Source organism: Sinocyclocheilus anshuiensis, unplaced genomic scaffold (genome assembly GCF_001515605.1).
Source record: "Sinocyclocheilus anshuiensis isolate Anshui unplaced genomic scaffold, SAMN03320099.WGS_v1.1 scaffold524, whole genome shotgun sequence".
NCBI classification, from domain to species: Eukaryota; Metazoa; Chordata; class Actinopteri; order Cypriniformes; family Cyprinidae; genus Sinocyclocheilus; species Sinocyclocheilus anshuiensis.
Window position 1 is genome coordinate 538,190 of NW_015555703.1, and position 16,190 is coordinate 554,379.

At 37.2% G+C, this 16,190-nt stretch overlaps 2 protein-coding genes across 4 annotated transcripts in view; both read left to right on the forward strand.

Annotated features, from left to right (window-relative positions):
* LOC107671751 (abl interactor 1-like) overlaps window positions 1-9,222 on the forward strand; it is a 17,465-nt gene extending 8,243 nt beyond the window's left edge. The window contains exons 3-11 of one of the 3 annotated variants that reach the window (XM_016464696.1): window positions 1,493-1,669; window positions 3,957-3,971; window positions 4,370-4,476; window positions 4,649-4,789; window positions 6,028-6,125; window positions 6,274-6,486; window positions 7,809-7,895; window positions 8,556-8,741; window positions 8,974-9,222. In XM_016464696.1, the coding sequence (XP_016320182.1) occupies window positions 1,493-1,669; window positions 3,957-3,971; window positions 4,370-4,476; window positions 4,649-4,789; window positions 6,028-6,125; window positions 6,274-6,486; window positions 7,809-7,895; window positions 8,556-8,741; window positions 8,974-9,149 (1,200 nt within the window). In that variant the 3' untranslated portion in view covers window positions 9,150-9,222. The remainder of the gene's footprint in view (window positions 1-1,492; window positions 1,670-3,956; window positions 3,972-4,369; window positions 4,477-4,648; window positions 4,790-6,027; window positions 6,126-6,273; window positions 6,487-7,808; window positions 7,896-8,555; window positions 8,742-8,973) is intronic. The other 2 variants (XM_016464698.1, XM_016464697.1) reach the window with 2 other exon arrangements.
* A 6,804-nt stretch (window positions 9,223-16,026) lies between these two features.
* LOC107671645 (uncharacterized) overlaps window positions 16,027-16,190 on the forward strand; it is a 3,296-nt gene continuing 3,132 nt past the window's right edge. Inside the window, exon 1 of the mRNA XM_016464553.1 lies at window positions 16,027-16,190. Within this exon, the coding sequence (XP_016320039.1) occupies window positions 16,027-16,190 (164 nt within the window).

The following is a 16,190-nucleotide window of genomic DNA, read 5'->3' on the forward strand; positions in this document are numbered from 1 at the left end:
TGAGTTCTCTCCAGCGCTGGAAAGCTGATCCGATATTTACACGGGTCCTACTTCTTGCCTTATCGTAAGCCTTGTTTTGTTCCACAGACGTTTTCCTCTTTTGTTTTTTATCCGCCATCTCTATCTTTCTCGGCTCACTAATGTCCGTCCTGTGCGTGGAGCGCTCTCTCTTCCGCATCATGAGTAGACACACCCCTTACTGCTGATTGGCTACAAGTTTGTTTTGGTACTCGGCCCGACTCAGTTTTCTAAAGCGTTTTTGAAAAAATACATACCCCACCTTTAAGTGAGTCTAGAGTGTTTCCACTGCACTAAACTTTGAGAGCAACACTCCGATCCGCAAACAAACAAATGAAGAAGAAGAGGAGGAGGATGACAGTCCAGCTGAAGACAGTGCATCATCTTTATTTTACTTCTCTGACTGAACTAACTAGGAGCAGTTAGAGCCAAAGAGGAAGTAAGTTCAAGTAAATGTCTGCATTGACCATTATACCGTGTAATTTTTGCAACAACTGGGGGGGGGATCATAACTGAAGAGACAAACTGACAAACTATCCCTTTAATTAGGATGATACACTCTTTAAATATTAATCATGCTGCATTGCAATTAGTGTTGTTAATAGTCTGTCAAACAACATGTGAATTACTACAATATATATTTAATTTAATTCAGCTTGGTGCATTAAGTTAGACCTTTAGTAATGGATACTTGTATATTATTTGCTCTTTACATGTGCAGAAATGAAAGCTCTCAAGCAAAGAACTCACCAGATTAAGATGTGGAAAAACATGTTACACAACGACCACAATTCCCGATAAAAGATTTGGAAAATTAGCAACAACCAAGGAACAGTAGTCACTGATTCACTCAAAAATGATCCATAGGAATAGTTAGGTAATTATATAAATTATATTGCCATGTACGAAATGTTTAATTCCAAAAACATTTACCAACATGTTGTTCAAATCAAGTTTTTAATGTTTTAAGCTTTACTTAAATTTTACAATCCAAGTATAACCAAATGCATGGGTAATTTTCAGATTGTGTTAAATATTTTATCTACACTTATTGTATAACTGCTGTTTTTTTTCTGTAATTGCATAGTTGTGTAAATAAATTTCTCATGCCAGCTTAATCAAGAGATTTCTTTAATGGATTTTAAAATTGCATTCATAATAATTTGTGATGTTTATATATTTATGTCATGGTATTAATATTATAATCTATATAATTAAGAAGTTCACTTGACAGCAAATTAAGGATCTAATCCTAAAGTATCTGTGTTGTTTAAATTGTTGGTTGTTTTTCGTCGGTGGTGAGGTCTGCTATTTTGGTGTGTTTCCGATCCCCAAGAGAGGCTACGCAAAGGTCCTAAAGATGGCGGCCACAACAAAAAAAAGTCACGTGACTGAAACCCATGAATATATACTGGAATATAATATATTTACCATTCTAAAATTTCACCCATTTTCATCCCGTTCCTTCACTTAGACTGTGGACATTCATAAAGAAAAAGTTGCCAGACGAGAGATCGGGATCCTCACCACCAACAAAAACACATCTCGAACCCACAAAATCATCGCCCCCGGCAACATGGAGCGGCCCGTGCGCTACATCAGGAAACCCATAGATTACACCCTGCTGGATGATGTGGGTCACGGTGTTAAAGTAAGTTTGACATTTTAATGTCACGTGTTTGATGTTTACTAAACAAGCATCATTCTTACTATTAATCATACTTGCTTACTTACATTACATCTAGAAGTTTTACTGACTTTTTAAGCTTAGAGACACAAAATATATTTTTTTAATAAATCAAGAAAAAAAACAAGACCTCAAGTGAATAGATACTATACATATAGTCATTTTTTCTAAAAAGAGTTAAAGCACACAGAAAAAGGGTAAGTAAGAATCCAGTGTTAGAATAAAATGTGACTAGTTAATATACAATTTAACAACGTCGTTTGCACTGCGCTCTTGCGTTACTTGATCTTTTTATTTTGGTGCGTCAATCTGTTGAGTTACTTAGTATAGGAAATTATGATCCACACTCACGAGAACAATCTTCTTTTTTCTTTTATTTTACATAATAGTTCTTTATTTATATTACCTCCTCTACGTGACCCAAAAGTTAATATACAATAAAATATAAGAGAACCTGTAATTTCTACCATGTTAATGTTTTCAAACTCAAAAATGAAAATTCTGTCATTTATTCGGCCTCAAGTTGTTCCAAACCTGTATGAGTTTCTTTCTTCTGCTGAACACAGAAGAAGATATTTTGAAGAATGTTGGTAACCAAACAGCTGGCGGTAGCCATTGACTTCCATTGTATTTTTTTTTTCCATGCCATTGAAGTTAATAGCTACCGTCAGCTGTTTGGTTACCAGCAATCTTCAAAATATCTTCTTTCTTGTTTAAAAAGAAACTCATTCAGGTTTGGAACAACATGAGTAAATGATGACAGAATTTTCATTTTTGGGTGCACTATCCCTTTAAGTGTAGTTCAAACAGTTTAGAATTGTGACTGGATAATTTTGTAATGACTTTTCCTTGATGAAATTAATAAATTATGCGCAAACCACAGCTGACTGCTTTACAGTATAAACAGTATTAAAAAAGGAAAATCAACAAACTGATAAAGAAATTGATCCGTCGTGGTCTACAGAGTGTGTGTGTGTGCGCGCGTGTCTGTGCGCGTGTGTGTGTGTCTGTGTCTGTGTGTCTGTATCTGTGTCTGTGTCTGTGAGTGTGTGTGTTTGTGAGAGAGTGTGAGAGAGTGTGAGAGAGTGTGAGAGTGCGTGTGTGTGTGTGTGTGTGTGTGTGTGTGTGAGAGTGCGTGCGTGTGTGTGTGTGTGTGTGTGTGTGTGTGTGTGTGTGTGTGTGTGTGTGTGTGTGTAGACCTATATTCATGTTATTAAATTATTCATGTCCATCAGTGTCAGCTCTGAGCTGTTATAATGTTATAATGACATCAGTTTGCTCTCTGAGTCTGGACCCTCTTGCCGATGTTATCACATTAGATTGTCGCTATCTCAGCTGAGATGTAATTAAGAAAGATGTCTTTGTATTTTTACTTTGACCTTTATGTGTCTTTTATTTATTTATATTTTATGGGATGAAGACATGATTGGTGTGGATGGTGTGTTGTTGCACAGTGTCAACGTTATTCACTGGCTGTTCAGTCTTTTCATTCCTTATACATATAATTGAGGCAGATCTTGAGGCCATGCGCCAGCAGCTCACCCCAAGACCTGTTTTAACTGCTTCATTAGTTTCATGCTGATGTGCGCTGACCTTTTCCCCCTCGGCGGAGTAAAGGCACGCAGGCTGCCCTCATACTGGCTCTGTAATTAGGACACTTAACTCATCAAATGTTGCTCTCTCTGTCAGTCACCTGTGATTGACATGCCCAGAGGACACGCCTCTCTCCTCCACCATCAGTCACAACTTTATGTTGCCATTATCAGAATTGGTGGATGTCGGATTATTATAACAAAATTTCAAAATTAATGTAAATGTACAATTATCGATACCAGTTATGTTACCACAGAAAATGAAAAGGAACATACTATTTTTTTTCAACATGTAAAAAAAGAAAAGAAATATATATATATATATATATATGTTTAACTTAAATGATTTTAGCAAATGGCTGCAATATAACAAAGAGTGAAAAATTGAAGGGGGTCTGAATACTTTCCGTACCCACTGTACATATGTGTGTGTGTATGTATGTTTAAAAAAAAAACAAACGTTAAACAAATGTTTATGTGATTATCATTCAGTAGTTTTGTGTAAGCAGCTTTGACTTTCTGCTCTGTCTGTCTTGATTCCTATCAGTCAAATTAGATCAGTGTTTGTTTGTTTTGTTTTGCTTCTCCTCTCTCACTTTTTCATTAAGTTCAAGTGATTAAATAACATGATTTATCTCTTCTTTAATGCTTTCACTTAGTGGCTTAAAGCAAAGGTAAGTCCAGCCTTACACGACCCACTTTGCTTTGTGGCTCCTGTATCACTACCATCTCTGCCTTGGTTCTTTATTTCCAAGCATCAAATATTTTGTACAGTGTTGTGGAATGCACATTATAGTGCATTTTCATAATTTAATATGAGTAGACTGTAGATAATAAATATCTTCCATTTATTTGAGAAAAACTGGTACCATTATAAAAGTGTAATGACTCAGTAAAATTCAGCCTGCATACAACACATCATAAAAGTGTTTCTGTTTTGTTCAGTATAATCGTTTCTTTGTAGTTTACATCACGCTGTATATTTGCAACCGATTAGCATTTAGAATGCTCAGATATTATTATGACTGTGAAAGTTGTCTTAATGTTGTTTTCCCTGTGGAATGTCTTTCAGCAAGGGAATAACCAGCCAGCTCGGGGAGGTGGAGGAACATTATCCAGGACTAACCCACCCACACAGAAGCCCCCAAGCCCACCCATGGCAGGGAGAGGTACCCTGGGGTAAGTCACTGTATTTCACTTTCCATGTGTCCATGCTGTTTTGCACACCTCCATTATTAGAATGTTATAAAATATCCTGTCTCATGTGATTTTTGTTATTTATGCTGTTACAGTTCGTGTTTTTAGGCATCTGAACATCATAATTTTTTGTATGTGTGTTTTTGTTTTTCAGACGAAACACACCGTATAAGACGCTCGAGCCAGTCAAACCTCCTGTGGTGCCTAATGACTACATGACCAGTCCAGCACGTCTGGGCAGCCAGAACAGCCCAGGACGCACTGCCTCGCTCAATCAGAGACCCCGAACGCACAGGTACAGCTCGTGCATGCATTCACAAGACAGCGCAGGCCTTCTGATGGTTTGAGATGTTTGAGGCATACTGGAATATACACTAGTTCAAAAGGTTGGGGATTTTTTTTTTTTGAAAGGAATTAATCCTTTTATTTAGCAAGGATGCATTAAATTGATCTAAAGTGACAGTCAAGGGTTTTATAATACTTTTTAATAAAAGATTTCTATGTCCGATGTTCTTATGAACCTTCTAGTCATCACAGAATCCTGAAAATAATGTATCACTGTTTCCACAAAATTAATAAGAAGCACAACTGTTTTCAACATTGATAATAATAAGAAATGATTCTTAGATTAATTTCTCAAGGATCATGTGACACAGGACTGAAGTAACACCTGTTAATAAAATTCAGCTTTGCATCACAGGAATAAACTACATTTTAAAATGCACTACAATAGAAAACAGATATTTTATATTGTAAGAATATTTAACAATATTACTGTGTTTCTGATTAAATAAATGCAGCCTTGGTGAGCACAAGAGACTTTTTTCAAAAACTCAAAAAATCTTACCAAACCCAAACTTTTAAATGGTAATGTATCCTGGAGTCATAAATGTGAATTCTAATTTATTTAGTCTTTTACAAGAGCTAGAATGTAAAAAAAAAAACATCAGAACATGCACTGAACATTAAATGTTGGGTTTCATGGTAGTATTTTTTTTTAATATATAGCTTGCAGTTGTCAGATAAAAGTCGCCGTGATTGTGAGAAATAAAGACCTGGAAATTAGCTTCCATATGTTTCTAACCTCTAAAAATGGTTTATGTTGGTGCAGCTTTGGAACATCCCTAAACTCTATCACAATCTCCATCTTTATTTCCTTTTCCTCGTCAGTGTCAGTGAAGTTATGGCATTCACTTATACTTCTTCATTGGTCATTTTTGAAATTCTATGACACTGTTTAAATGCTAGTATAAATCTGGAGGTCTTCTTCTCTTTGCTCATAAATTTGATTCACCCCTGTCATTGCTTTCCCAGCGGGCTTGTTATACTCACTGAGAAAGCTGAAGGTCAATAAGGTTAGAAATAACAGTAAACGGTTTCTTAACCTTTTATTTATCACATTTATTCTCCAGATTCAAGTTGTAAAAGGTTTTGATAGTGTCATAAATGACTTTTAAAGGATGCCACTTTTATGGCAATCATGCTTGTTGCTTTAATAGCTCTTTGTAACCTGATTGTCTCTCGTTGTCTCAGTGGCAGTAGTGGGGGCAGTGGCGGTCGAGAGAACAGCAGTAATAGTATGGGAATCCCTCTGGCTGTGCCGACACCCTCCCCTCCCAGTATGGCACCAGGTGACCACTCACATTTTTCACAGTGGCCATTAGGGCTGGGCAATGACCAATATCTCTTAAATAACATTTAAGTGAAATCAATATGGGAAAAAAATAATTTTTTGGACTTCTCTTCTGTGACTGTCCTTTTCTTCTGTCCTCTCTACAGTGGTTCCTCCAGGTCCAGGTTTGGGTCCGATCCCGATGTCTCAGTTTGGAACAATCTCCCGGCAGATCTCCAGACACAATTCCTCCACCACTTCTTCCTCCGCCTCGATGGTGTCAGCCACCGGCACCTACCGGCGCGCCCCTGCCAGCTCCTCCCAGTTCTCTGTGCCTCAACCCCATCTGAACGGGGGTCCCACATACCCCCAGAACACAAGTGAGTTCAGTTCCACCTTAGGGAGATGTTTAGTGACCCTAAAAAGTATTTGGACAATTATAGGTATAGTTTATCCAAAAATGAAATTTTACTGACAATTTACTCACCCTCAAGTCATTCAAGATGTAGGTGACTTTTTGTCTTCAGTAGAACATTAAGGAAGATTTTTAGCTGAAACCGTGGTTCTTGGTAATTCTTCAAATGCAAGTCAGCAGCTTACCGTCACATTGAAAGTCAAAAAAAAGCATATCAGGCAACACAAAATTAATACCCATGGCTCCTGATAATATATTGAGGTATTATGAAGTGAAACAATTGGTCTGTGCAAGAAACTGAACATTTATTTATAACAGCCTCAGGCAAACAATCCAGAGTGATGTCTGGAATGGGCGAAATGAACGTTTTGTTGGTTTCTCGTGGTTTATGTAAAAAGGTGAATTGATTAAGAGTAATTTATTAACTTCATATGCTTTAAACATGTAAAACATCAGTTTCACTTAATTATTGGGTTCTTTAATATTATAATTGCAGATATGTTACGTCATTGCGTGTTTACGTAAACGAATGGGTGAATCAGTTATTTAAACCTGTTCATTGAAACGAACTGTCCGAAAGAACCAGTTCACTGAAAAGAATCCGACTTCCTTGTTTACCTGAGGCTCTGGATTACAGGTAATAATGTTGTAAATAATGTTCAGTTTCATGCTCTGGCTGATCATTTCTCTTCATAAGACCTCAATATATCGTCAGGAGCCACGGGTATTCATTTTGTGTTGCCTGATATGCTTTTTTGTTTTGACTCTCGAAGTGATAATAGCCATTGACTTGCATTATGTGAATCACACGGTTCACGGTTTTAGCCGAAAATCTTCTTTACTGTTCTACTGAAGAAAAAAAGTCACTTACATCTTGAATGGCTTGAGGTTAAGTAAATTAACAGCAAATTTTCGTTTTTGGGTGAACTGTACCTTTCATTTGCACTTTAAAATGCCTGAATGCCATTGCATTAGCTAACAAATATCAAGCTCAAGTGTGTAGTTTCTTAGCCACTAGCTGCACCACATCTTGGTGATAAATGAGGTTACTAGCAACTAGCAGACCTAGTAACCAATGATCTGCCTGCTTTTCTGCTAGTCATCTCTTCATGTCACAATAACTCACAACGGCTTTTACCTTCTGTCTGTTTATCTGCCTGTGTTTAACTCTTCGGGCTTGTTTGTTTTGTTTTTTTTTGGCAATTATCATCTGTCTGTCGGGCTGGATGTGTATGTATATGTGTGTGTGTGTGTGTGTGTGTGTATCTGCGCTCCGTGTGACTCCAGTGTCTGTCGCTCCACCACCTCCTCCCATGGTGCAGCTGACGCCCCAGATTCCTCTCACTGGCTTTGTGGCCAGAGTTCAGGAGAACAGTGAGTAATGCACACAGAAGCATAGTGCTTAGTCCTTCACATATGGGCTCCGCTCACCTACCTGTAGCCTGCACTGTCTGAATTATTCTCTGAACCTGAAATTTTGCATTTATTTAATACTTGTATTTTTTTAAGATGTAGATATTTTTAATAGATAGAATTTAAACTGTAATAAAATATAATAATGTAGCATTTTACTGGACGTGTTTTCTAAGGTTAACAGCACTGTTGCTATTGCTCATATTTAGGGTCAATCTATTGATTTTAATTTATATAATGACTTGAATAAATGTCTTATTTGATAAACATTTTTTTTAATTTATTAATTTAATATTATTGGGGGGCATAAAGTCCAACACTCCTGATATCATAATAAGGAATAAGTAATTAAAAACAAACATTTGACAAGATGTTTAGTCTTATTGGCATCTATTGTTATTATTTCTTAGAAAGAATGTAATAACCATTGATCCATTGAGGAATTATAGTATATGCATGTGAAATAGTATTGTTTAAAAAAATAATAAAACATTTCGTTGTACCTGGTAATAATTTGATTGCATTAAAAGTAGATAAGAGAGGTGTTTATAAATTTAGGATTCTGAATTATGTCATAGATGATGTCATAGTGAGGGTTTCCCCCCCTTCTTTGTTTTCCAGTAACAGACAGCCCGTCTCCACCCCCTCCTCCTCTACCTGAGGACACGCTCATGTTTGAGGAAGCAGCTCCGCCCCCTCCACCTCCACCTGTGGATTATGATGAAGAAGACGCAGCTCTGGTGCACTACAATGACCCCTATGCGGATGGAGACCCGCACTGGGCCCCAAAATCCTACTTAGAGAAGGGTAAGAGAGCGCCTTCTGCCTTTGAGTTGCCATTTTCTCCTCCTTCCAAGTTCTTTTTAATTCATTTTTTATTCTTTTTAATGTTTTGAATTGAGAATGGCTTTTAAATTTGTGACGGTAAATAAGATGCAGATGGATGTACTGATGTATAGATATAGAAATGGACAGACGGATAGATAAATAAATAGACTTTCTAACCCATGCCATACTAACCCTGTCTCCTTTGTTTCAGTGGTGGCCATCTATGACTACACAAAGGACAAAGATGATGAGCTGTCCTTCATGGAGGGCGCCATCATCTACATCATCAAGAAAAATGATGATGGCTGGTTCGAGGGCTTGTGTAATGGTGTGACCGGACTGTTTCCTGGCAACTACGTTGAATCCATCATGCACTATGCTGACTAATGTTAAATCCCAGAGACATCAGACAATGCAGCCAATCAGTTACAAACCATCGCAAAGTGCATTAGGATATGACTGAATGTTTGTTTGTGTCCAATCGCCAATGTATCCAAGCATCTGCAGTGCTCAAGGTTTGAGGAGACAGGGCTCGTATTGCCTCTACAAAGAATATGAGAAGAAACAAGTCGCACTACTTTCTGGTTAGGTTGCCTCATACATTTTGTACATATATTACAGTGAGACGTTGCCTGTAGGCTGTTGCTAGTGTTTGTTTTTGTGCCTGTTTTGTCATTGTATAGAGACCCGTATTTGCCAAGTGCCAGCTAGGGCTAGTTAGTTTTTTATTTTTCCAAAAAACTTTTTTCTTGTTTTGTTTTTTAACTAAAGGCTACGTTTACACGACAACGATGTAGTCAAAACGGAAAAGTTTTCCCCTTGCGTTTGAAAAAAAATTCACATATACATCAAAACGATTCGCATTTACACTTACGCGAAAACGGCCAAAAACGCTGTATTACGTATGCCAGGCCAGTAGTTGGCGCTGTCACCTTGTTAGTAAACAGCACCTGTAGGGACGTAACGATTATATGTTGTATATGATGCATCTCCGCTGTTGGTTGTAATATTGGTGAAGTAAATCCACACTTTGCTGAAGAAGCGTTAGCAAACTCTTGAGCAGCAACAACAGTCCTCCGCCATTGTTGTATATGTTTGTTCGCGCTTGCCTTTAAAATCGACACGTACTGCGCATGTCTACATACCTAACACGCACTACGCATGCGCATGATGTCACCGTTTTCAAAGATTCCTGTTTTGGGTGCAGCAAGCGGCAACCTGCCGCTCTCTCTCGTGAAGCCAACACGGAAGTGACTTAAACTGTAATTCGTCAACTGGCCGCTAGAGGCTGACTGCAAAAGGGAATCAATCCCACAGACTCCCCATGTTAAAATGCCCAACATTACAGCAGAAAAAAACATGTTTACAGCCTGGTTCAAAAAATTATTTTGGTCTATATAGTTTTCAAAAACTTGCACTTTGAAACCCATTTTCATAAATATGCGTTTTCGGTCCCCAAAACGCCGTTGTCGTGTAAACGAGCAGTCAAAACGCATAAAAAGTCCCGTTTTGGGCTGAAAACGTTGTGTAAATGGCCCCTAAACGGTCAAGCTCTTCCTTTACGTGAGGAAGAAATATCTGAATGTCATTTCTGGAATATTATTATGCCTGGAAAATAATTAGGCAACAATATAAAAATGACAATTATGTCTTTACCTACGTTTCGCCTTCAGGATTCGCTAATATTTTCTATCATTTTACCTCATGGCTATAAGGTGAGGGAAAAGACCAATGCAGTAATGTGTAGTGATGGGAAACCGAGGCTTTTTGAACCGTTTGAGGCTTTCATCAAATTGTGCCGAAAAACGGTTCGTTACTCGAAGCTTTTTAACACAGTGCGCATTAGCGACATCTGGTGGTCAGACTCTGTTTCTCCAGCCTATCTAACGAAACATTGCGGAACAGAGGATGGTTTGAAAAAGTTTTTAATCTCGTGTCATGCGTAGTCCGGTCAATGGATTCACATATTGATCAATAATATAAAATATACAAGTGTGTCATTATAATTAATAATTGACGTGAGTAGTAGCAAAAATATTTTGGGTGAGCTTTTTGGGGTCTCTGAGACCCCAGCTAGAACATGATAAAATGCAATAGAGGTGTGACGTACATTCAGTTTCTGTCTGGTGTTGAGGTTATTCTAAACTATTCTACTGAATCCCAATTAAGTGTACACACACACACACACACATAACCAAGTCAATGTAAAGTCAAACACAAGAATCATGCGAAGCGTCGATTTTTTTACTTCCGATACTGAATGACGTTTGAAGCTTCAAACGTCATCAATCACGTGGTATTGTCATTTCGATACAAGCATCGGCACAGTGTGTGATACAATAGTGCTTTGAAAATCTGCGTCGGAGCCTCGGTATCAATCGTCCCATCACTAGTAATGTGCAGAGATTCTCCTGCATATCAGACTAAACATCATAAACCTGTCAAAAACATGTCCACACTTTATATATTTCACCCAAAAAATGGAAAAATAAATGATAATAACAAATTATATTTTGTTCATAGACAATGATGCCTTTTTTTGCATTGCGGCATTATTTTCATGACAGTTAAGCACATTTCCCCCAAAATTCTTCTTACCATAATGCAAAAATCATGCAATCTCATTGCTGTAATGTGACAATATAATATATTATTTGAATTGTTTGTATGCATTATGGTAGTCTTTCATTTAAGTATGAAAAATGTATTACATTAATGATAATCAATAATAATCAATAATAAAAAAAAAAAAGTAAAATGCCTATTACATGCAAAAATTCTTGATGGTCCTACAGGCTTCGTTTCCTTTATGCAAAACAGTTTTTTCTTTTGTGACTTAGACATGTTTTCGTGAGATTCACCCATATGCTGTGAGTTTAAACTGTGCAAAGCTGATCTTTGATGGGGTTTTTGTTGAAATTGCTGAAGTGTTGTGAACTTTATGTTGCACTGAGCGGGCGACACTGGCTCACTAGCTGAACCAGTCTCTAGCATTGCCCACAGATTCAAATGTTTCCTAATGTAGCAGAAATCAGTTTCTGTCATTGTAGATTTCATGTAGGGGGACCATGCAAAGCTGAATTTGTCTTTCTGTTTTGACCAGTTCACAAGTTTTGCTGAATTTAGATGATAATCCATAGATTTCATGGGGGGGGGGGTTTAAACTGTGCAAAGCTGATCTTTGATGGGGTTTTTGTTGAAATTGCTGAAGTGTTGTGAACTTTATGTTGCACTGAGCGGGCGACACTGGCTCACTAGCTGAACCAGTCTCTAGCATTGCCCACAGATTCAAATGTTTCCTAATGTAGCAGAAATCAGTTTCTGTGATTGTATATTTCATGTAGGGGGACCATGCAAAGCTGAATTTGTCTTTCTGTTTTGGCCAGTTCAGAAGTTTTGCTGAATTTAGATTTCATGAAAAAAAAATCAAGTTTAGTGTATAGTACTGATGAATGTGAGCTCATAACTGTTAGCATGGCACAAACATCATGGTGATTCTGGTTGCTGGTTTTTAGAAGCGTCTCAAACAGCTGTTGAAGGCGAGCAGTGTTTTAATTTATTTAATCAAATGAAATATCTGTGAGGATGTAACTCGCATAGAGCTGTCTGAACAATGACCACTTAAAATGTTAAGCATTGCAAGGCCTTGTCATATGATGTGCAAGTGATCTGTAATTTAAATATTCCTTTGCAGGTTATCTGCAAATAATATAATCTCTATTATCGTTTTGTATATATAATCTGTTTTTCTTTTTATGTACAGTCTCTTTTTATAATAAAGCACTCTCCTGTGCAACATCTTGTGCTAGATTTGTTTAGGTGCCTGGATGACAAAAGAATCGATTTGATTCTCATTTTTATTTTTAATTCAATGCAAACACATAAAAAAATAACATTTTTAATCACCTGTCCCCGGCAGGATTTAGTCGGTAGTCACTGTCATGGAAATTGTCAATACAAACAGTCTAATCTGAATTTCCACTACACCAATTTCTTAAAGAAAACAATTCATTCTCCATCCAAAATTTCCACCAAGAGAATCTGTTCATCTAAATGGACAGCAGAGGGTGATGTGGGTCTGAAAAGGAACATTTCTATCCTCACACTGATTCCCAACCAAGGGTACCAGTAGTGAGTTTTTCCCCCCTGTTAAGCAGAAATACTTTAACATTGTCAGTTTTAGTTTTGTACATTTTTAGGTCTAATAAGTTCAATATAAGTTCCACTTCTAGTGTCATATATGTGCATATATATACATAAACATGCACTGGACTGTACAGGCAGCTTCCTTATACGTGATTCAGAAAGAGACTTAATTGAGTTCATAGCTTGTGTTCCTAAGTTCCAGTTTTATGAGCAAAACTTAATGCACAAGCTTAAAGGGATAGTTCACCCAAAAATGAAAATTTGATGTTTATCTGCTTACCCCCAGGGCATCCAAGATGCAGGTGATTTTGTTTCTTCAGTAGAACACATATGATGATTTTTAACTTAAACTGTTGCAGTCTGTCAGTCATATAATGTACGTGGATGGGAATCACGGCTTTGAGAGTCAAAAAATCATACACAGACAAAAACTAATTAAACCCTGTGGCTCGTGACGATACATTGATGTGTAAAGCAACACAAAACGATCGATCTGTGCAAGAAACTGAACAGTATTTATATAGTTTTTTTACCTCTGATTTACTGCAATGTCCGAACTGTTCAAACTGTCCTGAGTGCATTTTCAACAGCAGGTGCGTGACGCGACGCGTCTTGTTCTTCTTTTTGCTTTACGGCGGATCGCAGACTTATAAGTGCATTACCGCCACCTATCTCTCAAGTGGACCATTGACACTCCTAATTGAGATTGTAGATAGAGTGTCAAAGAGTGTCAAATACCTCTGATTCGGTAAAAAACGATATAAATACTGTTCAGTTTCTTGCACAGACCGATCGTTTTGTGTTGCTTTACACATCAATGTATCGTCATGAGCCACAGGGTTTAATTAGTTTTTGTCTGTGTATGATTTTTTGACTCTCAAAGCCGTGATTCCCATCCACTTCCATTATATGACTGACAGACTGCAACGGTTTGAGTTCAAAATCTTCGTTTGTGGTCTACTGAAGAAACAAAGTCACCTACATCTTGGATGCCCTGGGGGTAAGCAGATAAACATCACATTTTCATTTTTGGGTGAACTATCCCTTTAAGGCTTGGCTGACTTTCTGATGAAAACTGTTTTGTTTTTTTTAGCTGGAAGGGATCTTACTTTGATATACATGAAAAGGAAGCTTTATAATGTGGTATTTATTTTGATGAATCATTAGGACATTGTTTTCATCAGTGTTCTTTCAGAGTGCAACAAAGAGCCTGCCAACTGCATTTATAGAATAAACATTTTCTAACATAAAGTAGCCTAAGGTTTGGTTAAAATAATTAATTTGAGACATTAAAAAATACAAAATATCAAAGTAAGATGTGTCATTTAGTACAGTGAGTGACTCAGTTAGGGAACAGAATACTTTGCACAATTGGTAAATTACTTTGCACACTACAGGAATAACACTACGGCTCAGTGTAATTTTGTATTTTATCATAGTTGACGCAGGCAACAGAATTAGAATCAGGTAAGAAATGTGAAACAATCTTTAGTACAATAAACTGAAACTAAAATGCACTGGACTGCTCAATTAAATCATTTCCCCAAAAATAAGTCTGTAAAATATAATACCGTTTTAATTTTTACCATGCAGTCATACAAAGAACACAAGCAGTATAAAAAAGAACGCAAGGGAAAAACAGACATCCATTAGGCTTTAATGAGTACTTTAAAGAGAGAGGACAACATCTATTGTTACCATATGAAAGTGAAAACAGTGGATGTAAACAGCCAGGTCTGGTTTCTCCTGTGTTGCCAAGAGCTCAGCAGCAACATCTGTTTGCTCTAATCTTCGAGATCCTGGGTTGAGGTGTTTTGGAGCCTCTGTTGGCCACATGCTCTGGGAATAAAATGCATGCACTATTACAGAGAAATTATGAAAAGAAATATGAAACACTCAAACACAATAATCTAAATGACCAAACAGAGGCCTTTAGCTTTAAAAATGTAAAAATAAAAATGCAAATTAATACAAATATTATTATATCAAAAAGTTATGTCATCATATTCAGTATTTAGTGTGCTTGTGTTGGTCTATATGTAGTGCATCTGGCAAATCAAACAGTAGCTGTTACATGAAAGGACATAATAAGGACACAAACATGTAATTAATTCATAAACAATTACACATCAGTTGCATTTAAGAGGTGTGCATGACTAGACGTATACATGTGGGAGCTGCTTCTGGTGGTTGACAGAAGTAACACCAGAAGCTTTAAATGATCCCACAGCAGGTTATGACTGGCAGATGAAAACAAACACATGTCTGTTGTAATTAAAGATGTTGGTTTGTAATTACAGATGCTTAAGCATAGAATTAACCCTGTACTAAAGAGCTCAGATGATGACATATTCCCATTGATGTATTTTAAGAAAACTGTTAAGTATATATAATTAACATATTCTTTACATACAAATAAATATAGAATTGGGAGGATACATTTCAGTGAAAAAAACAGTTGCTGTTAGCCATATGGAAGTCAATGAGGACCAGCAACTCTTTGGTTACCAACATTCTTCAAAATATCTTATTTTGTGTTCAACAGAAGAAAGAAACTGGAAGAACTTGAAGGTGAGTAATGATGACAGAATTTTCATTTTGGGGTGAACTATGGCTGTAATGCAAAACCAACACAACGACAATAATAAATAATAATATTTGATGAGACAGGTAATGATTAAAATTCCACTTTGAATTATGATGCCCATTTTTGTGTCCATCAAATGCCACGATAAAGCTATATTCTCTACATTTACTTTCTCTTTATAAATTGGCAGTTAAAGCTGACATGAAAAAGTATCATATATGGGAACTCTATGGGTTAACTGAGGCTTGGGGAAACCTGTTGCCAATTAAGTGTGTGGAATGCCACATATAGACCTGATTTCCTCAGAACGTCCACCACAGGTTTCAGAGCACATGTTCCCTTCCAGACAGACAATATAACCGCTTTAACAGTTTAAAATGTTTGTTTTATTCACATTTTTGCTTTCACAGTTGTCGGAACTGACCATGTGGACAATGTGTTTGGCTCCGCTCTGATTCATTCTATGGATTACAAGAGACCCATGTTTATGTGTCTTTAGCATTTTTTCTATTGCACTGTGCACAAGCTGCGATGGAAACTCAATGGCTTTTATTTCTCATCTGTCTGATGATATGTGGAGGAGACACTAAAAGTGCACCTGAAATTTGCATAGGAGCGCACTGCCAAAGGTCTCCGTCCAGATCACCTGATCACCAGAGCAGATATTCAATTTATGCTCCAAGACGCCCATCGGT